This window comes from Triturus cristatus, chromosome 9 (genome assembly GCF_964204655.1).
Source record: "Triturus cristatus chromosome 9, aTriCri1.1, whole genome shotgun sequence".
NCBI classification, from domain to species: domain Eukaryota; kingdom Metazoa; phylum Chordata; class Amphibia; order Caudata; family Salamandridae; genus Triturus; species Triturus cristatus.
In genome coordinates this window covers 393,500,823-393,522,399 of record NC_140592.1, presented here as the reverse complement: position 1 = coordinate 393,522,399, position 21,577 = coordinate 393,500,823, and the positions used below count along the sequence as shown (strand labels likewise).

Sequence of the window (21,577 nt, the reverse complement as noted above, 5' to 3'; positions counted from 1 at the left end):
AAGAGTCCACTTCACAGAACGGAGAGGCACGAGGGTCGGTGAGGAATCCGAGGTTAGATAGAGTATCCACCAGAAAGATCATTACCAAAGTTAAATGACCTGTAAACTTTTGATTCCTCTACTTGTGAACAGATACCATAAAATTACTCCTTCTGGTGGTGGGTCTGTGAACTCGCTCAGACCAAGAGGTCCTGAAGGAGCAGGTGGGTAAGAAATGGCCCATTCAAATGGATCTGAATTTTGAGGCACGAATGCTTCATTAACGTATGTACCAACGTCCACTTAGTCGCCTGAAAAATATCAGTGAGGTTCTCCATGCGTGTCAGACCTGTCAGCCCTTTGGGTGGTCCCTCCTCATCATTATTTATTTTGTCCCACTTTGGCCTCAAACCCGGTTATAATTTTTCCTTTTTGGGAACCACCAGACTTTTTAGTGTTGATGCAGGGTCAGGGAGCCATTTTCCCTACCCCTGGAACTTCTGTCGGAGGGCCTGAGACACAAAATGGTGGCCACCCATTGTCACCTGTGACATCACCAGAACACACTAGAGGTTTCTAGAACCTTCTGCAACATTCTAGAACCCTGGGACAGAGGGAGGCAGTTTAGAATGTTGAGAGGCCATCTCAGTTGGCAGTTGGCATCTGACTAGAGAGGAGCAGTTCAGAAGGAGGTCGGAGTAAGGCAGCAGGGGTGGAAACCAGTGCTTGGAGTGGGGTCCAGAAACCCACCCTTGATGCTAGTCCCTACTGACCAAGCCCAGCCTAGAGCCCTGTGTGGGACCAAGACCAGAAAAACCATCTTAAGGACCTAAATATTGTGAAGAGGCCTTAAAGAAGAAGACCAGCAAGCTCCTGACCTGTTTAGCGGTGTCCTCCTGGAGTCCTGACGTCGAGAAGCCTGGAGACCTGAGGCCTGAGGTGGAGAAGCGGCGCTGACAGAAAGCAGACGTCGTACCCGGAGCCGTCAGAGGTCGAGAGAGGGCGCCGACGGAGGTCGTGGAGAGGCACCGGAGGTCGAGTAAGGAGTCACCTGAGGTCGAGGTGAAGCGCGCCGGAGGTCGGGAGTGGAGATCGCACTCCGGAGTCCGGGAGTGGTGATCGCACTCCGGAGACGCCGGAATCGGAGGTGAAGCGCGCCGGAGGTCGGGATTGGAGGTCGCACTCCGGAGACACCCGGAAGCGGGGAGACCGTGACCCTGCGACGCCGGAAGGCGACATCGAGCCGGAGCCGCCCAGCGACATCGATCTGGAACAGCCCAGCGACATCGATCCGAAGCCGCCCAGCGACACCGAACCGGAGCCTCCCAGCGACATCGAGCCGGAGCCGCCTCACGACATCGACACGGTGCCGAGCGGAGCCGATCATCGTGAAAAGGGCAGTAAGTGGTAGAAAGGGCATCTGAGGCCCTGTGGAGCCCTAAAAGACCATTCTAGGGGCTAGAGGGGTGTTAGAACCAGCCTGGGAGTGCCAGGGGTGAACTGAGACTGGTGCAGTGACCTCTGTGAGGGGTTGTGTATTTTGGGAGAACCAGATCCTTAGGTTACCCTTATTCTACCTCAGTTGAGGCCCAGCCTTTACCAATCTAGGTGGGACACCCCCCCATGTCATCCAAATGACCACAAGCTGTACTTGGGCATAGTAAAACCAAACTACCTCAGGAAAGTGATGTGAACTGTAATTGTCATTAATTGTGTTATTTAAGTTATTGTAGGTGCTTTATTTATTGACTGTATTTATTGTCTGACTGTATTTATTCCTGCATTGTATTTATTGTCTGACAGTATTTATTAGCCATTTGTATTTATTGCACTCCTATTTATTCCTTGCTTATTTATGACCTGATCCTATTTATTGAAACCCCACTGTGGTATTATTTATTTGACCTGCCCTTTTAAAGGAGAATCTTATAGTACTGTATTTATTTTTGAACCCTGCAACTAAGAGAAAATAAGATAAAGACAAACTACTTTCTTTCATAATTTTTACGGTGTAGTGTCGTTTTTGGAACGGATGAACGCATGGTTATTGTGAGGGTGTGACGTACGCTTAACACGGTGCCTGACCCCCAACCGCTCGAGCCAAGCTACCATTGTGCTGGGAACCTGGTGACTGCTAACCCGGTTGCCCGGTTTTCAACAATGCACTAGAACAGTGATAGAAGCTTTAGCTCTGGTGCAATGTCCCCTTAAGTCTTCTGTTGGTTGCTTCTTTGCCAGTGTGTAGCAGAAGTCTATGCAGAGAAATATCCACCAGGACACAGCCCGTTTTTGTGCTGTCTTGCCCTGCTTTGCCCCAGAGTACCCCACAAAGAGCTGATTCTCCACCTGGTGTTCGCTGGTGTGATTAATATAAAATCTTAGTGCCTTCTTAGGGTCCAAATGATGAAGCCCCTCTTCTTCCTTAGTGTGGTAAAGAATGCCAGAAGGGTGACAGCCTGACCTATATGAAATTGTGTGACCACTATAGATTGAAAAGAAGCTTGGGTCCTCAACACCAACTTTTCTGGAATGAATGAAGTATAAGATGGGTCGACAGAAAGTGCCTGCCGCTCTTTCACACAACACCTACCTCATGTTATGGCAATGAGAAAGACTGTTTTCAAAGGTGAAGCCTTAATGGACAACTGTGCAGCGGCTCAAAAGGGATGAACATCAAAAAAGTCAGAATAAGGTCAACTCCGACTATGGCATCATAAAGGATTTTGATGGAAATAAATGTTGCAAAACCTTCAGAAATCTCATCACAACAGGTGATTTAAATAAGAAAGGAGTTCTAAGAACCACAAAAAAACAGAAAAATAGCTTTCGACATTGCATAAAGCAAGTTCTTGCTGAGCCAGGGACAATCCAATCAACAAAAATTCTGACAACTTGGCTTGTGGGGATCAGTTTGTGGCTTGGTGTAGCACCTGACAAATATTTTTCTATGACTGGCGCACACCAACTTTGCAGAGGGACACCTTGCTGCAAAAATGACATCAACGGCCTCAAGAGAAAGGACGGAGGAGGTCAACTGCTGCCACTCAGTCTCCAGTCATAGAGATGCAAATTGTAAAGTTCTGGGTACAGAACCCTGCCTTTCTGCTGTGACAGAAGACCCTCGCATGGCGGCAGCTTGTTCCTGGAGATCCGGGTACTACACTCTTCAGATCCAATCAGGTTCCACTAGGATGACTTGAAACTGGTAATTACTGATCATCTTTAGAACTTGGGGCAAGAGAGGTAGCGGCAGGAAGGCATACAGGAGTCCTGAGCTCCACTCTAGAAGAGACATCTCCAAGAGAGCTCCCTCGAAAACTGTAACACGCAAAAGTGCTGAAATTGTATGTTTTTAGTGGTAGTGACAAGACTGAGCCAGAGCTCTCCCCAATGACAGAAGACACCCTTCGCCACCTCCAGGTTAACTGTCATTCGTGATCTACTAAGCGCTGGAGGCAGACTTTATCCTTCTTCGCTTTAGGAGATCCGACCAGGTGGGCTACCATCAGAGAAATTCCTTGGCAGTCCAGCCACTTTTACATGTGCCGATCCTCCTAAAACAGAGCCAAGACCCCAGCCCGGCCTTCTTCTTGCAGTATCACATAGCTATTGTGTCGTCTGTAAGCAATTGCACGCGTCTATCTCTGCTGATAGGCAGGAAGGCCTCCAATGCCAGGTGAATCGCCCATAACTCCAAGAAACTGATGTGGAGTTAAGTCTCCACCGTAAACAAAAGGCCTTTGATCTCCACATCTCCCAGATGGCCTCCCCAACCAGGTAGTGATGCATCCGTGACCACAGTCAGCTCTGAGTGGGGTAAGGGGAGGGGTCTGCCACTGACCTAATCACAGTTAGTAGCCACCACTGCATGTCTACTGTAGTCTACTCTCAAATATGGATACAATCCGACATATCCCCCCAGATACTGTGGCCACCGGGATTTGTGGTTCCAATGCAGAGTCCACATGACACCTAGTATATTTAGCCAGCAGGATGCGGGAGGCCAACAATCCATGCAGCCTGATGGTCATCCGCACTGAGATACAGGACAGAGGCCGATACATGTGGGTCATAGCCCAAATGTCCTGGACTCACCGCTCTGGATTAAAGTCATGAAACTATGCCCTATCCAGAATAACTCTGATGAATACCAGCATCTGAGAAGGAGGCAGGTGTGACTTTGGCACACCGATTGTGAACCCCAACAATTTGTTAAGAGGTACACCATTGTCTGGAGGTGAAGGACGATTGCCTGGGGCGAGCCCACTTTCAGTAGCCAGTTGTCAAGGCAGGGAATGACGGATACGCCCGATGGTGTGCTTCAACCACTATTCAAAGAAGGGACTGGGGGGCTTTTTCCTCTTTCAATATAGAGGGAGGTCCAGCATAAGAGCCCCAGTTGGAATCTTAGAAAAAGAAGGTTATGCTGTTCCTCAGTAAACGGTGTCTGTGCAAGTGAAATGACACCAACCTGACCGCTGTGGTTCAGAGCTGGGAGTCCAATTATTGGATCAGGTGTCATGCTTCATCATCTGGGCTGCTCCTCGTTGGGTCGGCGGTGCAATACCCAACGGGCTCCCTGTAGTAGGGGCACTTTGTCGGAGATCTTCTTCCAATAGCCGTATGGTGAAGTGCGGGTGAGGGGCCAGAACTGTGTAGATGCATGGTTAAAGTGTGTGGTTTAAAATAGGGCTCGGAGTACCCGTGCGAACAATGTTTCATCAATGAGTCTCCTACCCTAGTTAAAATGAATCATGCGGCGCTTAGCTAAGTAGAATGTCTCAGGTCAAAGCGTCTCGATTAGTGAAATGAGGTCAACATGTTTCTCGCTCAACATAACAGTCTACATGCGATTCGTCAGGACCTATATCGTGAAGACTATCTATACTCTACGAATAGCGAAATGGTATCACACTCACATCAGCCACACAAATACCTAAGTGTGTACCTGTTAAACCTGGAACTACCTGTTTGGTTAGAAAAGAAAGGGGTTGACATTGATCATAATAATGAGGTACACAATACAAAATATAGGCGGTTTCGTTTCCCTTGTGACTAACTTGCTTCAACCACTGCCATCAGTTCTGTGAACACCCGAGGGGCGCTAGTGAGGCTAAAAGGGAGCAGTGCGAACTGAAAATACCCCTAGCCCACTGTGAAAAGCAGGACAGGGATATAAAAATAAGCGCACTGCAGATCCAACATCCTCATCTAATACGCGCGGTCTAGGGAAGACAGGAGCTGAAATTGCATTAGCACTTTAAATGTGTCTTTCCATAGGAAGACACTGAGAGGGTAAAGATCTCAAACAGGACGAAAGGCTCTGTACTTCTTCAGCACAAGGAAGCAGTGGAAGTAACACCCAGTTCCTAAATCCGAGGGCCGCACCCTCTCTATGGCCCCTTTGACCAAAAGAGCCTGCAATTCCCACTGCAAGACAGACAGACACATGGCTCTCCGTCAGCCACTCTGATGGAGGTGAAAGGTGTGGAGTAGTAGAAGAAATGGGAGGGCATGGTCCTGATGTATAATTTGGAGGACCCATTTGGAAGGAGGTTGGCACGGAGCTGCACAACACCACCTATTGGCATGCTAGAGTTCTTGATTCTGTTTGATGCCTGGGGAAAAATATTCATAAGGGATGTGTTAGTAATAGCCATCAGAAGCCAATGTTCCAGCCTAACAGATATCCAGGACTTGCACTCCGCGTGCCAATGCCATGGTAGCTCAAACAAACTAAAGGTAATGAGGAATGCTGGCAATAAGTCTAACCACTGGCAATCGCTAAGTGTAACATTAAAACTCATCATTCTTTTACCAACCATGCCACCTCATTTTGGACCCAGCCATATGCATATCAGTCTTAATCCTGCTCCAATAGATACTGTCCAGCCAGAACTCCAAGGCCAGGCCCTCCTTGAACTGGAACACAAGCAACCCAAAACCGTCTTCACCCTTATTGGGATTCGTCAGTCAGTCCAGTGACATGGCAACCAGATTGCCAATTAGGGTGGTACATCAAACACACAATGGTAGCAACCTTTGCCCTGGTGGAATGCATCCTCAGCCACTCTGGGGGCTGCATTGTAGCCAGTACATAACAGATCTTAATGTAGAAGAATATCCACCTGGACAAAGTCTTCTTCAGCACTTGTCTGGCCTTTCTTTGCCCCAGAGAACCCCAAAAGAACTGATCATCCACTCGATGGTCCTTAGTGAGATCAATGAAAAATCTCAATGTTCCTTTGGGGTCGAACTTTTGTATAGGCTGAGCAAAGAACATTGGGAAAGTGACAGATTGTCAAAAGTGAAAGGCAGACAAGACTCTAGGCATAAACGCCGCACTGGTCCCTCAACACCACTTGGTCTGGGGAAAAAGTGGTGTAGGGCGGTTGCACAGAGAGCTTGGAGTTCACTCGCAGTGAATCAGAATAACTTTTAGTCAATTTTATTTAGTAAAATCAGAAAAGCAATATACAATACTACAAAATAATTTCACTAAAAACGAGGCTAAAAGCAACACAAATAAAATTTGAATACATCGCATCACATAGAAAAAAGTTCAATGTGTTAAAAAGAGCATTTATGAACAGTGGAGAGACATCCTGCAGTACATCACAGCCAATAAAAAACTTGTGACATATATATATATAAACTGGGTAAAGTTTGTAAAAACAAATAAGCAGGCTTGCACTGTAAGAAATGATAAGGCCTTAGCATTGCTGCAATAAAGCGCTTCCTCTGAACAGTATAGAATTTGCAGAAGACAATGTGCATGGTACTCTGTGCCGACATGGCGCATGGACAATTTTCTAGATTCGGTGACCAGTCATTCATAAAAGGGAAGATGGCCAAACGGTGGAAAATGTCCATTCTTAAAGGTGTAAGGACAAACCGGTGCCTAGGGTTAGGGATAAACTTTAGCTAGGGCTGGATGTCATATGTGACCAGCATAGTTTGGTTCCTAAAAACACTGGGTCTCAACAGTTCTGAGAAGAGCCCGAGCTCTTCGAGTAGTGACAAGCATTCCAATTTTGGATCTTTCCTACAGGTGCGTTCTAAAGATTCGGGATGATCAAAATATTCTGGGTAGCTCATATCACCTCACATAGCTTTAATATGTTTTAACCACGGAATGTGCAGAGAAAAACAAGAATCAAGGCAGTCATTTATAATGGCCCGATTTAAACTAGTATATTCTGAAGAACAAAGCACGCAAAGAGGGTTGAGGCAAGATCCTGCACCCGTCACTGTGAGTGGCTGGCTAGTTTAACGATGGTGCTAGAAAACCAGGAACTGCACCCCTCTACACTTCCCATTGGGGTGAATCCCCCAAAACAAGCACAGAAAAAATGGAATCAGCACACATCAATTTAAAGTATTATTTAAAGTTCAAATGATATCAAGTGTCCATGATGATTTGAAGAAATTGCCAGGTCCAGAGTTTTCTTTGTAATCAAAAATATTTTCTTTAGTGATAAATATGTGCAGTCATTAAAATCCAATATTCACACATTTCATCGAACCGTTTAGCCTCAATTAAATGTGTGAACATTGGATTTTAATGACTGCACATATTTATCAATAAAGAAAATATTTTTGATCACAAAGAAAACTCTGGACCTGGCAATTTCTTCAAATCATCACGGACACTGGATATCATTTGAACTTTAAATAATACTTTAAATTGATGTGTGCTGATTCCATTTTTTCTGTGTAGTATTTTCTGAAGTTCAAATTCCGAAGGTCAAATTTTGTGCCACTGCAAAATGGGCTGAATCTTAATTACGTCTGCCAAAAAAGATAAATCCAATTCGGTGTGACATACATGCAAGGAACAGCCATTCAGAACAGCTTTAAAAACTTATTTTCCACAGCTTGCAAGGGTTCAGTTAATGTGTTCTCACAGTCCCGCTCCGTAGGAATTCATGGGTAGGCATTTGGCCTTGTAAATGGTTAACATCTCCTTTGGAGGATTCCTGACAGGTTTTCTTGCAAAGTTAGACAAAGTCATGGTAGTTCTCATAAATTTTAACTTTCTAGGTTTAATGGCCTGAACCCATGTACCTTCATTATCAAATAAGATGCCTAGGTACGAGAAGGTTGATGCGAAGCAAATCTTTGAATCATTGATCCTTATATCCCTGCACTTTGTGGACCTTCTCCCACATTTCATGACACAGGTTTTACTGTGATTAATCAGTAAGCCTAAATCCTGCATATAAACAACAAAACTAGTTATTAGGGACTGCAGTCCCAGGGAGGTGGGGGCCAGGAGAACAGCATCATCTGCATAGAGGAGGGCTGAGATCGCATGACCGATTTGTGGAAGATCTTTACATTTGCTAAATAGCTCGCTATCCAAACCATTTATATATATAGTGTGAATAGGAAGGGTGCAAGTGAGCCCGTGTTACTACAACCAGGATTAAGAGACTAAGGGGACAGCTGTGAAGAGGTTCACAAGGTATGCAGATGAGGAAAGCGAGGTCCAAAATAAGATCCCACTGGGACATCACAAAGGGTTTGGAGAGGAAACATGTCGAACCTTTCAGAAGTTGCATCTCCAACAGGAGATTTGAACAAAGACAGCTGGTCTGGTAACTGTAAAAAAATGTTGAAAGGCCCGACAAATAACCTTTAACGATGCCAACTGTGAGCCATTGCTGGGCTAGATATAAAACACATTTTAAAATATTATACATATGTATCCATCTTGGTTGATAAATGAAAGAATAATGCACCACTTTTGGCTGCAGGGGAAACAGAATTAAATGTAAACAAATATCTTTAACCTGTGGACAGTAAGAGAATTCCCTAAAGATTCCTACTGAAGAAACCTAGGGCCTAATGTATCAAAATGTTGTACCCATTCTGTGTTTATGGGAAAACGCACACATGGGGGCCTTCAAATGCATAATCACATAATTTTGTGTTTACCCTGGTGGCAGATAAATTCACAGAAGCCACACCTCACGTAAGAAAGAATTAAGGATACCTGGATGTAACTTTCACACGTGTCAATGTGAGAGGTGAGCGTACAAAGCTTCAGAGATGTGTACGTACAGAAGGTGTCTTGCCTTCAAACACCTGAAGATAAAACATAGGGAACCACAGTCTTTGGATCTCAATGCACAGACAGCATGGGTACTTTGCCGTTTCAATAAGTAGCACAAGGTCACAGTGCTGTAGGTCTGGATTAATACTCTCCCATCAACAAATAAACTGAATGATATAAAGGGAAGAAAATCTGCACAGAGGACAGTGAGATAATCCCAATCTATGGATTGGATAGGCCATGGTCTGTCAGACAGAGTGTCCTCCCTATCCCATGAACGACTGAATGGTCCCCATCTTTAAAAATTGACTTGGTGTGCGTACAGACATGCCACAGAACTCCATCAATGTCACTGGGTGCAATGCACTTGAATTTCAGTATACCTCTCTGAACCACATCACAATGGTAACCCAGGTATTCTCAAGGATGAGCAAACAGCAATAAGTGTTACTACAGTGAATCTGGACTAAATTGTGGGAAAGGTCAGGACTTTGCATTAACTTTTAATACTTCAAATCCAATGGCAGTGTTAAGGAACGTTTAAAGACTAAATACAAAGGACCAGTTGAATGTAAAATGGAGTCTGCGGACAAGGACCCAAAGAATCAATCTAAATACGGGTATACATGAATCCCACTATTAACAAACTATGCAAAGCTGCTCATGGAGCTGATTGTGACCACTATGTCCAATTTAAAATATATGCAGATGACACCCATGTTTACATAGATATTACAGGGACCTGTATAATTTTTACACCATATTGAAAGAGTGGTCTACAGTGGCAGGCTGTGTCTGATCAACCAAAAATTGAATGCCCTTAAGACAGATGGAAGTTACTCAAACGTAAGGAACAGTTCTCCTTCAGGCGAGTCCCCACTGAAATAAGTGCTGAATAGTCTACCCACATGAGGGATCCCAAGCACTTTTTGAAATATGTGAATATTTTTCACTTTCCTTATCAAAAACAATTGGTACAAGAAAAATATATCAATTTTGGGAAGCCTATCTGAAGCCCAAACTCACCCAATTTCATTTATTTTCTTTAAAAAAACACAGTTAGCCAATATAACATTCACAAAGTCACCAGTATAAAACAGGAGAGAAGAGAAAAAGTCTTATAAACCTTTTTCAAAGGAACCATGAAGGAAAACAGGTGTAACATAGCCAAACTGTTTGATTTTTAGTAACAAAACTGGGTATATTACATAACTTCCCTGAAGATCAGCTGTTTATAAAACAGTTTTCCCTAAGTAGCCTAGGCATAGGAGGAATACATTATCAGGATTTTGGGATTTCTATAGTCATCTGCAAATAGCACTCCAAAGCCCAGCTCATCCAAAATGCACAGGGCTTATTCCAATAACTTCCCAGAGCTTTCTTTAACAAGCATTGGCATAGCCAATAGGTCTCGCCTTTGGGACCTTATAAGTGTTTAGCCATGCAACAGTTGCATAACTAAATACTTATAAGGTCCAAAAAGCGAGACCTATTGGCTATGCCAAGCGGCCGTACGTCCGCAAAAGTGATCGCGATCAAACAGAAAGTGAAAGTAATCGCGGTAAAAGCGGCGCGCGCGCCCGCGCACATGCACTGTAGCTCTAGGCTGGCCTGGTAGCACTTTTTGGAGCCCTCTCAATAAGTCTCGCCAGACCAGCGCATGCGCTGGGTCAGGCGAGACCTAAAAACCAAAATAAGGATATGTGATTTATGTGGAATTCCAACACTACATTATGGAACAAAAGATGAGTGAGCGCTTTAAAGAACTAACTTGCTCCTATGGAAATAATGTCTCATTGCAACGCCTGATACTACTATTATGATCTTATTTGAACATTTATATTCAGGCAGGTACCTCTAAAACTTTCCATTTCATACTAACTGTGTTTGCCCAAGATTCCCAGAATGTATGCTGCATGAACAGCATGAAGCTCCATTGGCAGCTTGCACCTTACATTTCCTTAACTTCAAACTTTTAATCCCAAAACATCCAGATGCAGACTCTCTATTAGGAGAGCAGCAGCAACATGATTTCCTAGGAAGGTCTTGGTATCAGCAGATGCCTCTGCTGGTGGATACCGCTAGGAAAAGCAGGGCATTATTCTGGAGGCCTATATTTTCTCTCCACCAAAGTGAAGACAGCTTTCGAGTAACTTGGTGCAGGAAGCAGAGCTGGTGTAATTCAAGAATCTTATGCCATCAGAAATACAGCCCTGTATATGATGGAAACACCAGGGTTTCAAACAAGAAACACTCCCACGGTTTAGACTGCTAAACAGAAATGACAAATTCCCCTGCTGCAGTGTCCATTAAATCTACAAATGATGTGGGACTCCTTGGATCTAAATGAACCTTTTAAGTGGCGATTCTCAAATTCCTGCTAGGACAGATCATCTAAAGCAGGCACACAATCATGTTGGTCCTCATCAAAAGATCAGTCGTGTTCTACGCCTTAGCGTTTGAATCATGATCCCCAACAGGTAGAGCTACGATATACATCCTTTTAGAAACTGTCACCAAAGGCTGTACTACATTTTTGATGCTGAAAGATCAGTCAGATCCAAAGCGTCCTAAGAGGACAAACTAGATGGCACAGACAGGAGCCTCCGTGAATAAAGTAATGCTAGAGGTACAAGAGTAGGTGGATAACACTAGAGGCACCTTGCCAAGAAGTGTAGACTCCACCCACCAAGGTGGCAGTGAAAGGTAGAGAGACTTGTCTGTTTAGGATCTTCTCAGGGAAATAATTTTTCCTGAGTCTTGTTTCAGCCTTCAAAGGCCTAAACCGGGAGGAAGGTTTAGAATTGTTTTTAAGTGATGACTCTCCCTGATGGCCCAGAGTCTCATTTTCAAGTAGTGTTTGTAGGCTGAAATGTAGTAGCCACAAAGAGAACAGTACAGATACCTGAAGTGTCTATCCTCACATGAAAGCTTGTTATCATACTTGGTCCAGTATGAGAACTAACCCATTTCACTTGAGGGGAGTAATGAAAAGTTAACTGTTACCGGATTAGTTACCTGATTAGATAGTGAGAAGGGAAGAACGACATCAAGAAAACCTTTTTGGAGAAGAAATGTGCAAACACGCAAAACACTTAAGGGCCCTGTTCACATGAGTGAAACTAGATTTGGCAAAGACAATCTGCCTCAACTTTTTGACCTATTGACTTTACCAATGCTTTTTGCTGATACTGGTCAGCGTCAGAAAAATAAAGAAAGAACAAAAAGGCAATGACTTGCATGTGCATAGATGTCACGATCAAGTATTAATTCACTTTAGCGTGCTGCCATTTCCATTTACTGTTCCAGGATGGTGCACACCAATCTTGAAGTGGTAAATAAAAAAATAATTTAAATGACCCTTCCTATTTCTTTATTCTAAAGGACGCAACAGAGGTTCAGGGAAAGAGGGAGCAATGGAGTACCACTTTAGGGAAAAGTCGATGCCGAGTGAGGGGTACGCAATGGGGAGCGGCAGTGGAAAAACAAATGTGCCTGAAGAGGCAGGAAAAAAGAAAAGAAAAAAAAAAAAAAGTCCAGCAGATGTAAGGAGGGAAGCAAAGGATAGGAAACATGCAGTGTGTAGGGGGGTGATATTTGAGTAGGCGGACAGCATTAACGTTAGAGAACATAAAAATACACACTCTCACGGAGTGCTGAAAAAAAAAGATGAGGAATACGTTACTTATCCTGTAAGCATCTGTTCATAGTGTGTAGTGCTATAGGTTTCACATGCTTTGCATACTCATGCAATTTAGTGTTGGGCTCAGAATCTGCACTTTGAAGAAAAACAAAGTCATTTTTCGATTCATGAGGTATGATATGGTAGACTTCACCGGTATTCGGTACTGCACATGGACCTGGGCTGCACTGTTAGACAAGTTTTTCGGCCAACGGGTGAGAGATCGTATGGAGTTTTGAGTACGGATATTATGGTGACCATGTGTAGAGTAAGAACCTCTGTTGCAACCACTGGTTTTCGGGAAGGTGGGTGAGTGAGTATTAACAACACTACACATTTAGAACAGATGCTTACAGGGTGACATATTCAGTTCGCTGCATGCGTGGCTGTCAATACACATGGGCAGTGGGATTCTCTTTGCTTCAAGGAAGCAGGTTTGGATGCATTTAACAATCCATCTCACTATGGCCTGCTTTTGATACGAGTAGCCTTTGTAAGGCTGTCCAAAAGCTACAAATAATGGGTTTTGTGAAGACAAAAACTTGGTTCTGTCATGAAGTACATGATGGCTCTCTCTACATCTAATATGTAAAGAGCCCTTTCTGCTACCAAAGAAGGCTGGGGAAAAAAAGACTGGGAGTTCTATAGTTTGGTTGAGGTGAAAATGGGATATGACTTGGGGAGGAATTCAGGGTCAGTCATAAGGGCACCTTGTTGTGTTGACCAGCAAGACAGGCTCATGTAATGTGAGACCCTGCAGCTCACAGACGCGCCTGAGCGATGCAACAGCTATGAGAAATGAATCCTTCCAAGAGAGGAATTGTAAAGGGCATAAGTGTACTTGTTTAAAAGGAGGCCCCTTAGTCCTGCAGGGATGATATTGAGGTTCCACAGCGGGTCAGCGCAGGAGGACTCCTTTAAGGCCCTCCATGAAAGCTTTAATTACAGGTATTTTGAAGACCAAGTAAGCAGAAATGGCAGCTAGGTGCAATCGTATAGATATGTAGGCTAAGCCTGCCTTCTGTAAATGAAATTGTTATTAGACAGTGTCCTGGGCTGAAGGTTTGAGGGTGGATGGGGTCCAATGGTTTGGAAATGCAGTAATGGATGGAGCTTTTTTACCTGGCTGCATAGCAGGCCTGTGCAGTGGGCACAGGGGCTTAATTGAGGATGTCCATCCACTCTTGTGGTAAGCAAAGGTAACCAACCCCTAAGACCTCAAGAGTAAGATTGCGGTCTAGGTGCATGATTCTGCTCTAGTTCTGTATGAGGAGGTTTGGCCTGTTGGAGAGCTTCTCGTGGGGGTTTCAGAAACATGTCCAGGGAGAAAGGAAGGAATGGCCATGGATGAAGGAAGGGTTTCTGGATGACAGGAGATGAAAGTGAACTGCAAGGTCCCAAAAACAAATGTAGAAAACGTTGAGTCTAGGAGTCCCATGGGTACCTATCCAACCGATGGCAGAGAAAACAACTTAATGATGTAGTCAGTGACAATGTGCAGCACTGAATACAGAAGTCACATCATACTTAGTAACTTGAAAGATTTTGTCAAACAAAAACAACTTGTAAATATCCCAGCCCAACGCTAGACTGCGGGAGTAAGTAGAACATGTTTATCTACAGCCACACGTGCTACGCACAGTAGTTTCCTGAATGTGAGTAGTGGAAGGATACGTCATCCTTTCAAAAAGATGGTATTGAAACTATGCTCCAGAGGAGGGACAAACACTAGAAGAGGAAGGAAAGACAAAAATAAGAAGCAAGCAAATATCATTCACAGGAAAGTCAACCAACAGTAAGCAATGGACTGGCTTTAAGCCCTCTAAGTTTTTAGTATGGTCCTAAAGAGGTATTTCAACTAGCTAAAAGCAATCTGTAGGAGAGATCTAAAAAAGTAAACGACAAATTTTTCTATCCTGAAATAAGATTCAATAAGCCTAGATTTTATTTTATTTTTTTAAAGTTAACTATATGGTAGGTGCTGTAATTTAGAGTTCTTCAATTCTTTTCTGTAGCTTCTCATTTTAGAATACATTTTAAAAGAGAAAGGTAGAAAATGTGTTTTGTTTGATTAAAAGTAAAAAAGGTCAGTATTTCCAACATAGTCAGTAGGCCAGGAATTATTCTGAGGTTATAGTCTGTCATCCACATTTTTACATATGGTCTGCTACTGTTAGTATAATACTAATTATGGATGATCCTTGAAGGATACTTTCACTGGCGAAATCCTAGTTTGGTCTTGCAAGCAATAACTGCATTCTTATTCATGGACATAGGGCCAGATGTACAGCAGTTTTTTGCGGTCGCAGAGGGGTTTCAGACCCCTTTGCGACCGCAAAAAATTAGTTGGCCATGTACTATTCCCATTTTGCGAGTCGCAAATTATTTGCGACTCGCAAAATAGGAATAGCGAGTTGCTATTAGGAAGGGGCGTTCCGAGGGCGTCCCTTCCTAATAGCGAGTCCTCCAGGTATGTATGACTCTTTTGTGACCGCAATTGCGGTTGCAAAACAGTCTCAGTTTACGACCCTTCTCAGAAGGGTGGTAATGCACTCACAAACAGGAAGGGGTCCCCAGGGGACACCTTCCCCTTTGGGAATGCAGGGGAAAATATTTTTTAAGAGCAGGCAGTGGTCCCAGGGACCACTACCTGCCCTTAAAAAATGAAACGAAAAAATTTAATTTTTTCTTTTTTAAATGCATCCTGTTTTCCTGATGAGCCTCGCATTTTGCGACCCCATTGGGAAATCGCTAACTGTGTCTCTGACACTGTTGTACATTGGATTTAGCGCCTCGCAATTTGTCGCAAATTGCGTGGTGCTAAATCCAATGGTCGTACATCTGGCCCATAATTCTTTACAACATATGTCCCTATGCTGTGCGTAATATCAAGAACAATAAAAATGTGGTAAAGGATCACAGGGTTTTTCTAGATGCGGATTTGGCATTGTCCTTTCAAAGACCTGTAGTCTTTACCTCTAACCTTTGCAAATAAAAGCTATTTAGCAGCATTTCACCACATCCTGTTTATGTTAAAACATTACATGTTAGGTTTGCATCGGAGATGCCAACTGAAGGTGCAGAATACATATGTCAAATTAACATGTGGTCTAAAGATTTCTAAGCCCATTAGATAACTTCTCACATAAATTTAGTGGTAAAGGGGTTCAGGCCAGTGTGTGCTTTAAATTCCTTTTCCACACCTTTACAAATATGAGTATACACTGCCTCTATAGCTAGGATATCATATGGGAAACTATGCCTACTAGCTGGCTGCTTTCTACAGACATCAGCCTTCTGAAGTAGCTAGTTTCAACCATGTGAAGAGGCAGACACTTCTCATGCATTACCTTTTTAGTAGTAACCTATTCCTTTGCTTGGCCCTTGATTCATGTTTTATGGAAACCATGCAGACTCCTCTTTTTAACCGACTTCTTCAGAAATAGAGGCCATGATTTGTAACTCCTGCTGCTAAAAAGATAAGCTGGCAGTGGGGGTAAAGTGACCGGAGATTTTAGACTGCATCCTATCATCCACATACTTCAAGATTATCCTTTTGTCCAGAACGAAAGAAGAAAATGTGCGGACACCACTGCCTTAAGATGGGGGAAGAGTAAGCTTTTTTTTATGTTTTATCTCAAATTAACTACAGAAACTGTAAAATCACATTTCACCAGGATAAACAGAATAAACAAGAATGGTGCACAAGGCTCAGCTCACCTTTGCGTTAAGCATGTCCACACAAAAGTGGCAGAGGGCTGCTTTGAAGAAGTATTCCTTAGCACTGTATTTCAGCAAGGTGCTGTCCATTGCCATTGTACCAACCTGCAGAAAGAAGTACACATGATAAAAAGAGAAGGTTCTAAATGCCCAAAATGAGTTCTAGTAATATCAGGAAGATGGGAACACAGATACTTCAGGCAAAGACTGTTGTTAGGAGTTTGCTCTGTCAACCTTAACTTCCGACACTTCGGATTTAGAGCAGAAGTCAGAAATAACCGAAATGGAGGGAGCTGCTTAGCCCCATTTTACTAATAAGAAAAAAACGTGTGATTTTGTAATCATAAGTTCCTCCTATCTGCCTATGCTTTAGGCAAAGGTGTGGTGCTGGCTAACAAGGGAAGGGTTCTCACTTTAACACCCTGGTGGGAATGACAGATCTACATTTTCTCCACAAATTACAGCTCCCATGTGCCAAAAGGACTTCTCACTGGGGTTTGATGGTAAAGGTGTGCGTTTGGCTGGCTTTTTGACCATCCTGGTGATGTCCCAAAGTAAATCTCATTTAACACAACAGCCTCCACTTCGTCCAACACATATGATATATATGAGCAAAATCATCCAGTCAACCACGCTGCACTCATAAATGCACTTGAATAAGGTGAACACTATTTCGTACTCTATCATTTATCCCTGTTTAAAATGTTTACAGTACACCAGCCGTATCTAACCTTACCTGCTGTAGCATTTCGTGACCTTTCGCAGTTACTGCGTCTGTCACATGTGAAGCTGAAAAAACGAATACTTAGCAAAGCATAGCCTAATGTGCCTTTGAACAAATTGCACTAAAGTCTACTACCTCCTGTCTGAATCGGACACTGTTCTTTTTTTCACTATGGAAACCTAGCTCAGCAATGACGGATTCAATTCTACATGAAGCAAAATCCTGTGGCCATAAAATCCTCATAACACTTTTGCCACTAACCAACAACCACAACTACAAGAACAGCCAGCAGACATAGAAGACCGTTAACCTCGCTACTTCTGCACTCAACTGAAGTCAACATTGCCTAATAACCAAGCAGTATTAATTCAACACTTCAATGTCTGGCACACATCTATTCTTTAAAACAATTCTTAAAGTCCTCCACCACCTCCTAAAAACTTGAAAAGGCAGGCTGTATAACTCTAGAGCTTAAATCTCGCAATTTGAACACAAAACCTTGAAAAGACGCTAAAAAAATGCAAGGACAAACTGAAACTGCATTATAACTCAGTAAGGTTAAAGGCCTCTACTAGTCCAGCTGGATTAGTACAGCTACATGTCCCACCACAGACATTCATAATATCAAGCCCTAATTCCTCAACCCAGAATGCTCACTCTTCAAAATGTCCTACGCAGGACTACTTCATATGCAAGACCATAGACTTGGAGAGCTACACCACAGTAACACCGGGAAAGATGAGCAGCACAATCCATATATCGCCCCAACCACTGAATCCTTACCGCCACACAATCTGCTATGCTTCAATGATCTATTGAAGGATGAATTCATAAATCTCACAAAGATCTGTTGTGCTTCAGAAACAACTACGGACACATGCCCAGTCGATACATTCAAGAACATTCTGATATGCTTTAGTCTATTTTCATAGTACAAAGGTGTCTCAAAAAGGGCACCATATCCATCCTCCTACTTAACATACATCTTAATCCTTTGATGAAAAGGATCTCTTCATTCAAGCTAATCTGCTACAACTATGTAGACAACAAACAAATCATTCTAAGCTTTAGCTCTGTTCATTTAGATAGCCCCACAACAGAACCACAGTTTAGTGGATGAGCAGAACTGACCTCACACTAATCACATCAAAAACGGATTAGGGCCTGTGGGAAATTGACAACCTTCCACTTGTCAACCAATTGGCCAAAAGAGCTAGACCCACCGATTAACACTACTAAATGAGGTATCCAAGCATGACTGTGGATTCAAACCTCACTCTGATACCTTAAGTGAGCCAAGTCACAATAGGATGTTTTATATAAGGAGATGCTTACATCAAATTTTCCCTTGCTCAGGATTCCATCCAGAAGTACATGCCACAATCAGCAAAGAGTACTATCCCTGCTGCATCACACCAAAAGTATATATAGCTCACTCTCCACGGAGCAGGATGCCACTTACTTCAGCAACATGTCTGTCCCTACCTCCAAACTGGACCATTTCAATCTATGATGACTCCAGTTATCTGTTTTTTTTTAAACTCATACTAAAGGAACTTCTTTGCATTCCAAACATTCAATTCATGAAATCAGTTACTGGCAAGAACATGAGCCATTGACATTTATTTTGAATTCTGAAATGCTCAAAAACTGTTTTCCCCATTTTTATAGCTACTATATTATAATGTAATCCTATAAATTTGTATAAATCCACTGTTGCAAACCATCTATTTACACATTATTCCTCTAGTCTTCATCCATTAGTGAAGTACCGCAGATGCACCATGTTTAGAGCATGTCTTCAGGCCTCACCCAACATCCCATATGGTCTTTCTACAACCATCACCCTATTTGAACCCGCACTCCAGGCCAGCCAGGGTCCTGAAGCAAGTCTAAGCACTTCACAACCGGGTCAAAGACAAAGCGGTATGTAAAAGTTACAATACAATAGAACTATGAATGCGGTCTATTAGCCGGCTACTCCCCCAGGAATTTTCTCTTAAGCTGGTGGTTCACACAGACAGATGCTCCTGTTCCAATTAACGTTTGGTACTTACAGTCTGCACCCTTAGAGTCTCTTCCTAGGCATGAGGGTGAACACTGCCTGCTGGTCTTTAGGGAATTTTAAACATTTCAAGCATAATCTCTTTCCTGAGCTTGGTTTTGACTCTAATGGTCAACCACTGAAATTTTGAATTGCCTCCCAAGTGATGCAAGATTCTCTCCCTGTCCTTGATCTAACCGAGGTCTATTGCCTCAGATATACCTTCTAGATCAGAGTGACTGAGGTCAGCAGTGGAGTCCTCCTACTTTCTTCCTACCTACTGAGCATACATTGTTCAGTAGGATGGGGGAGGTGTCTCTCTTTGAAAGAGTCTATACGTACGGAGTTGTATGTCAACTTCTGGTGACAAAACCATACTTCCCAAGGGCGGATTCTACCCAAGACTCGCTCCCACTGTGAACATGATACTATAGTACCCTAAATTTTCCCTGCTGGGCTCAGCCATTATTCACTCTTCATTTTTACATCCTACCCGCAGTCAGTCACTAGTCGGAAATCACAAGCCTTTTAAAAGAGTAACACTATAGAGTGAGAGAGTCTCTCTCGCTCGGTCTCTCTCGCTCGGTCTCTCTCGCTCGGTCTCGGTCTCTGTCTGTCTGTCTGTCTGTCTGTCTGTCTCTCTCTCGCCTCTGGAGTCCCTCTCTCACCAATGGTGTTAAACCCAAAGGGACAGTAAACTGGGTCAGGCATATCTCAAGGAGTCTGGCATCCCTATCCATGTCTTTTCCTGGGTGAGAGGGAGACTTCTTGAAGTTGGTCCTTTCGTCTACCTCAATCCACCTCTGACTGAATCTCACCCTGTCCGCGAAAAAATTCTAACTTTTGTTTACACTCTACAGTGATGTCAAAGATTCATCAGCCTGTGATTCAGGGCCACATCACACAGCAACAGCCCTGGGGCAGCAATGGTAACGTTTCTAGTGCACTCCACTCACTGCCACCTACAAAGAATAACAAATTGGCCCTAGATCAGCTGCCGCCTACATAAATACCACAGTACTAACAGGGCTAAAATATTTCATTTGGCTCTCGATAAAGACTATTAAAAAACAAAAAAACTTGAAATAATGGAAAACAACATGAGAAAATGAAAAATAAAAACATACACCATGCCACACTGTCTTTTGTTACAACTGTATTTGCTGCATTAGAATTAATGTAAAGACGACCTCAATCAGGTCTTACTTTTCTTTAGGTGGCCTTCAACACCCAACCAGACATCAAATAAAGGAATGCTCCAGAATTCTTGCTGGTGACCATTAGAAACTATTTCAACATGGACAGACCACTCTCAATTTACTCACGATGCTACAGTGGTGCAAGATTCCATTATCTAATACAGGGTTACAGGCTGGCACCCCAGCCAGGCTAACTTCTCAATTGTACTACCTAACTGGATGTTGTAAGGCGTCAAATTAATTGTGGCATTAAACCAGACCTGATGCCCAGGTCGAATTTAATGTCACTAGTAAAGTTGTTGAAATGTAAAATCTGATTCTCTCGTTTTTTGATTAAGCTGTGCCTCATCCATCTTTCACACCTGCCCTGCTTTCAGCCTGGCTCTCTCCTCGACACCGCACCTGCATAAACATTGGTAAATAATCTAGATTGGGGCATTGTAGGCTGTGTATACATGTAGAGTCAGCGCAAAATAACAGCTGGCGTCTGCACGGGTTTTTTTAAACAATGGTAAAGCCTTGGCTAAAGTTTACACAGATAGCTTATCTTGTTGTGCAGCTTCAGGACGCGACAGTTACACAAGGCACCAAGGCTGTTGATTCTTACCGATTGTTTCAGTTGTGTGTTCTTCCCAAAGCTCTATTTACCTCTGGGCGTCCTTTGCTTGTGATCTTTGCTATAAAAAACCCATGTAACCATCGTTCACTGTGCTCTCTCCTTGAGTATCTCTATGGTGCTTGTCGGATGAGGCCCCCATTCATGAATGCTAATAAATGACCTATGGTTTGTACGTCGCTCCAGTATCGATTCCTCCTTACTTATTAAGAACCCGTGAACGAATTGGTGACCCTGCACCAGTTGATTATTAATAATCCACAAATTGGCGCCCAAACGTGGGGCCCCATCAAGGGCTTGCAGTCGGACCAGGGGGGAGATCGGGTCGGTAAGACGAACTTCGCTGAGGGGCGCACCGACTGAAGAAATTAGTGTTTCTCGTGGTCCAGGGTTATTTTTCAGCTCTCAGACTCTGATCTTCCTGGCGGCTGCTGGCCTTGACTGGTGCCTTCGGATGGTCATTCTTTTGGATCAGGGAGGATCGACAGGTGGGAGTCGAAGACTACACATAAGGTAAATCTGTATTGAACCAGTTCATTTGGTTAGGATTTGTAT

At 43.4% G+C, this 21,577-nt stretch overlaps 1 protein-coding gene across 1 annotated transcript in view; it reads right to left on the bottom strand.

Moving 5' to 3' along the window:
• The window catches only part of NAPA (NSF attachment protein alpha), a 348,255-nt gene that overhangs the window by 82,317 nt on the left and 244,361 nt on the right, over positions 1-21,577 (bottom strand). The window contains exon 8 of the mRNA XM_085625252.1: positions 16,440-16,544. Within this exon, the coding sequence (XP_085481378.1) occupies positions 16,440-16,544 (105 nt within the window). The remainder of the gene's footprint in view (positions 1-16,439; positions 16,545-21,577) is intronic.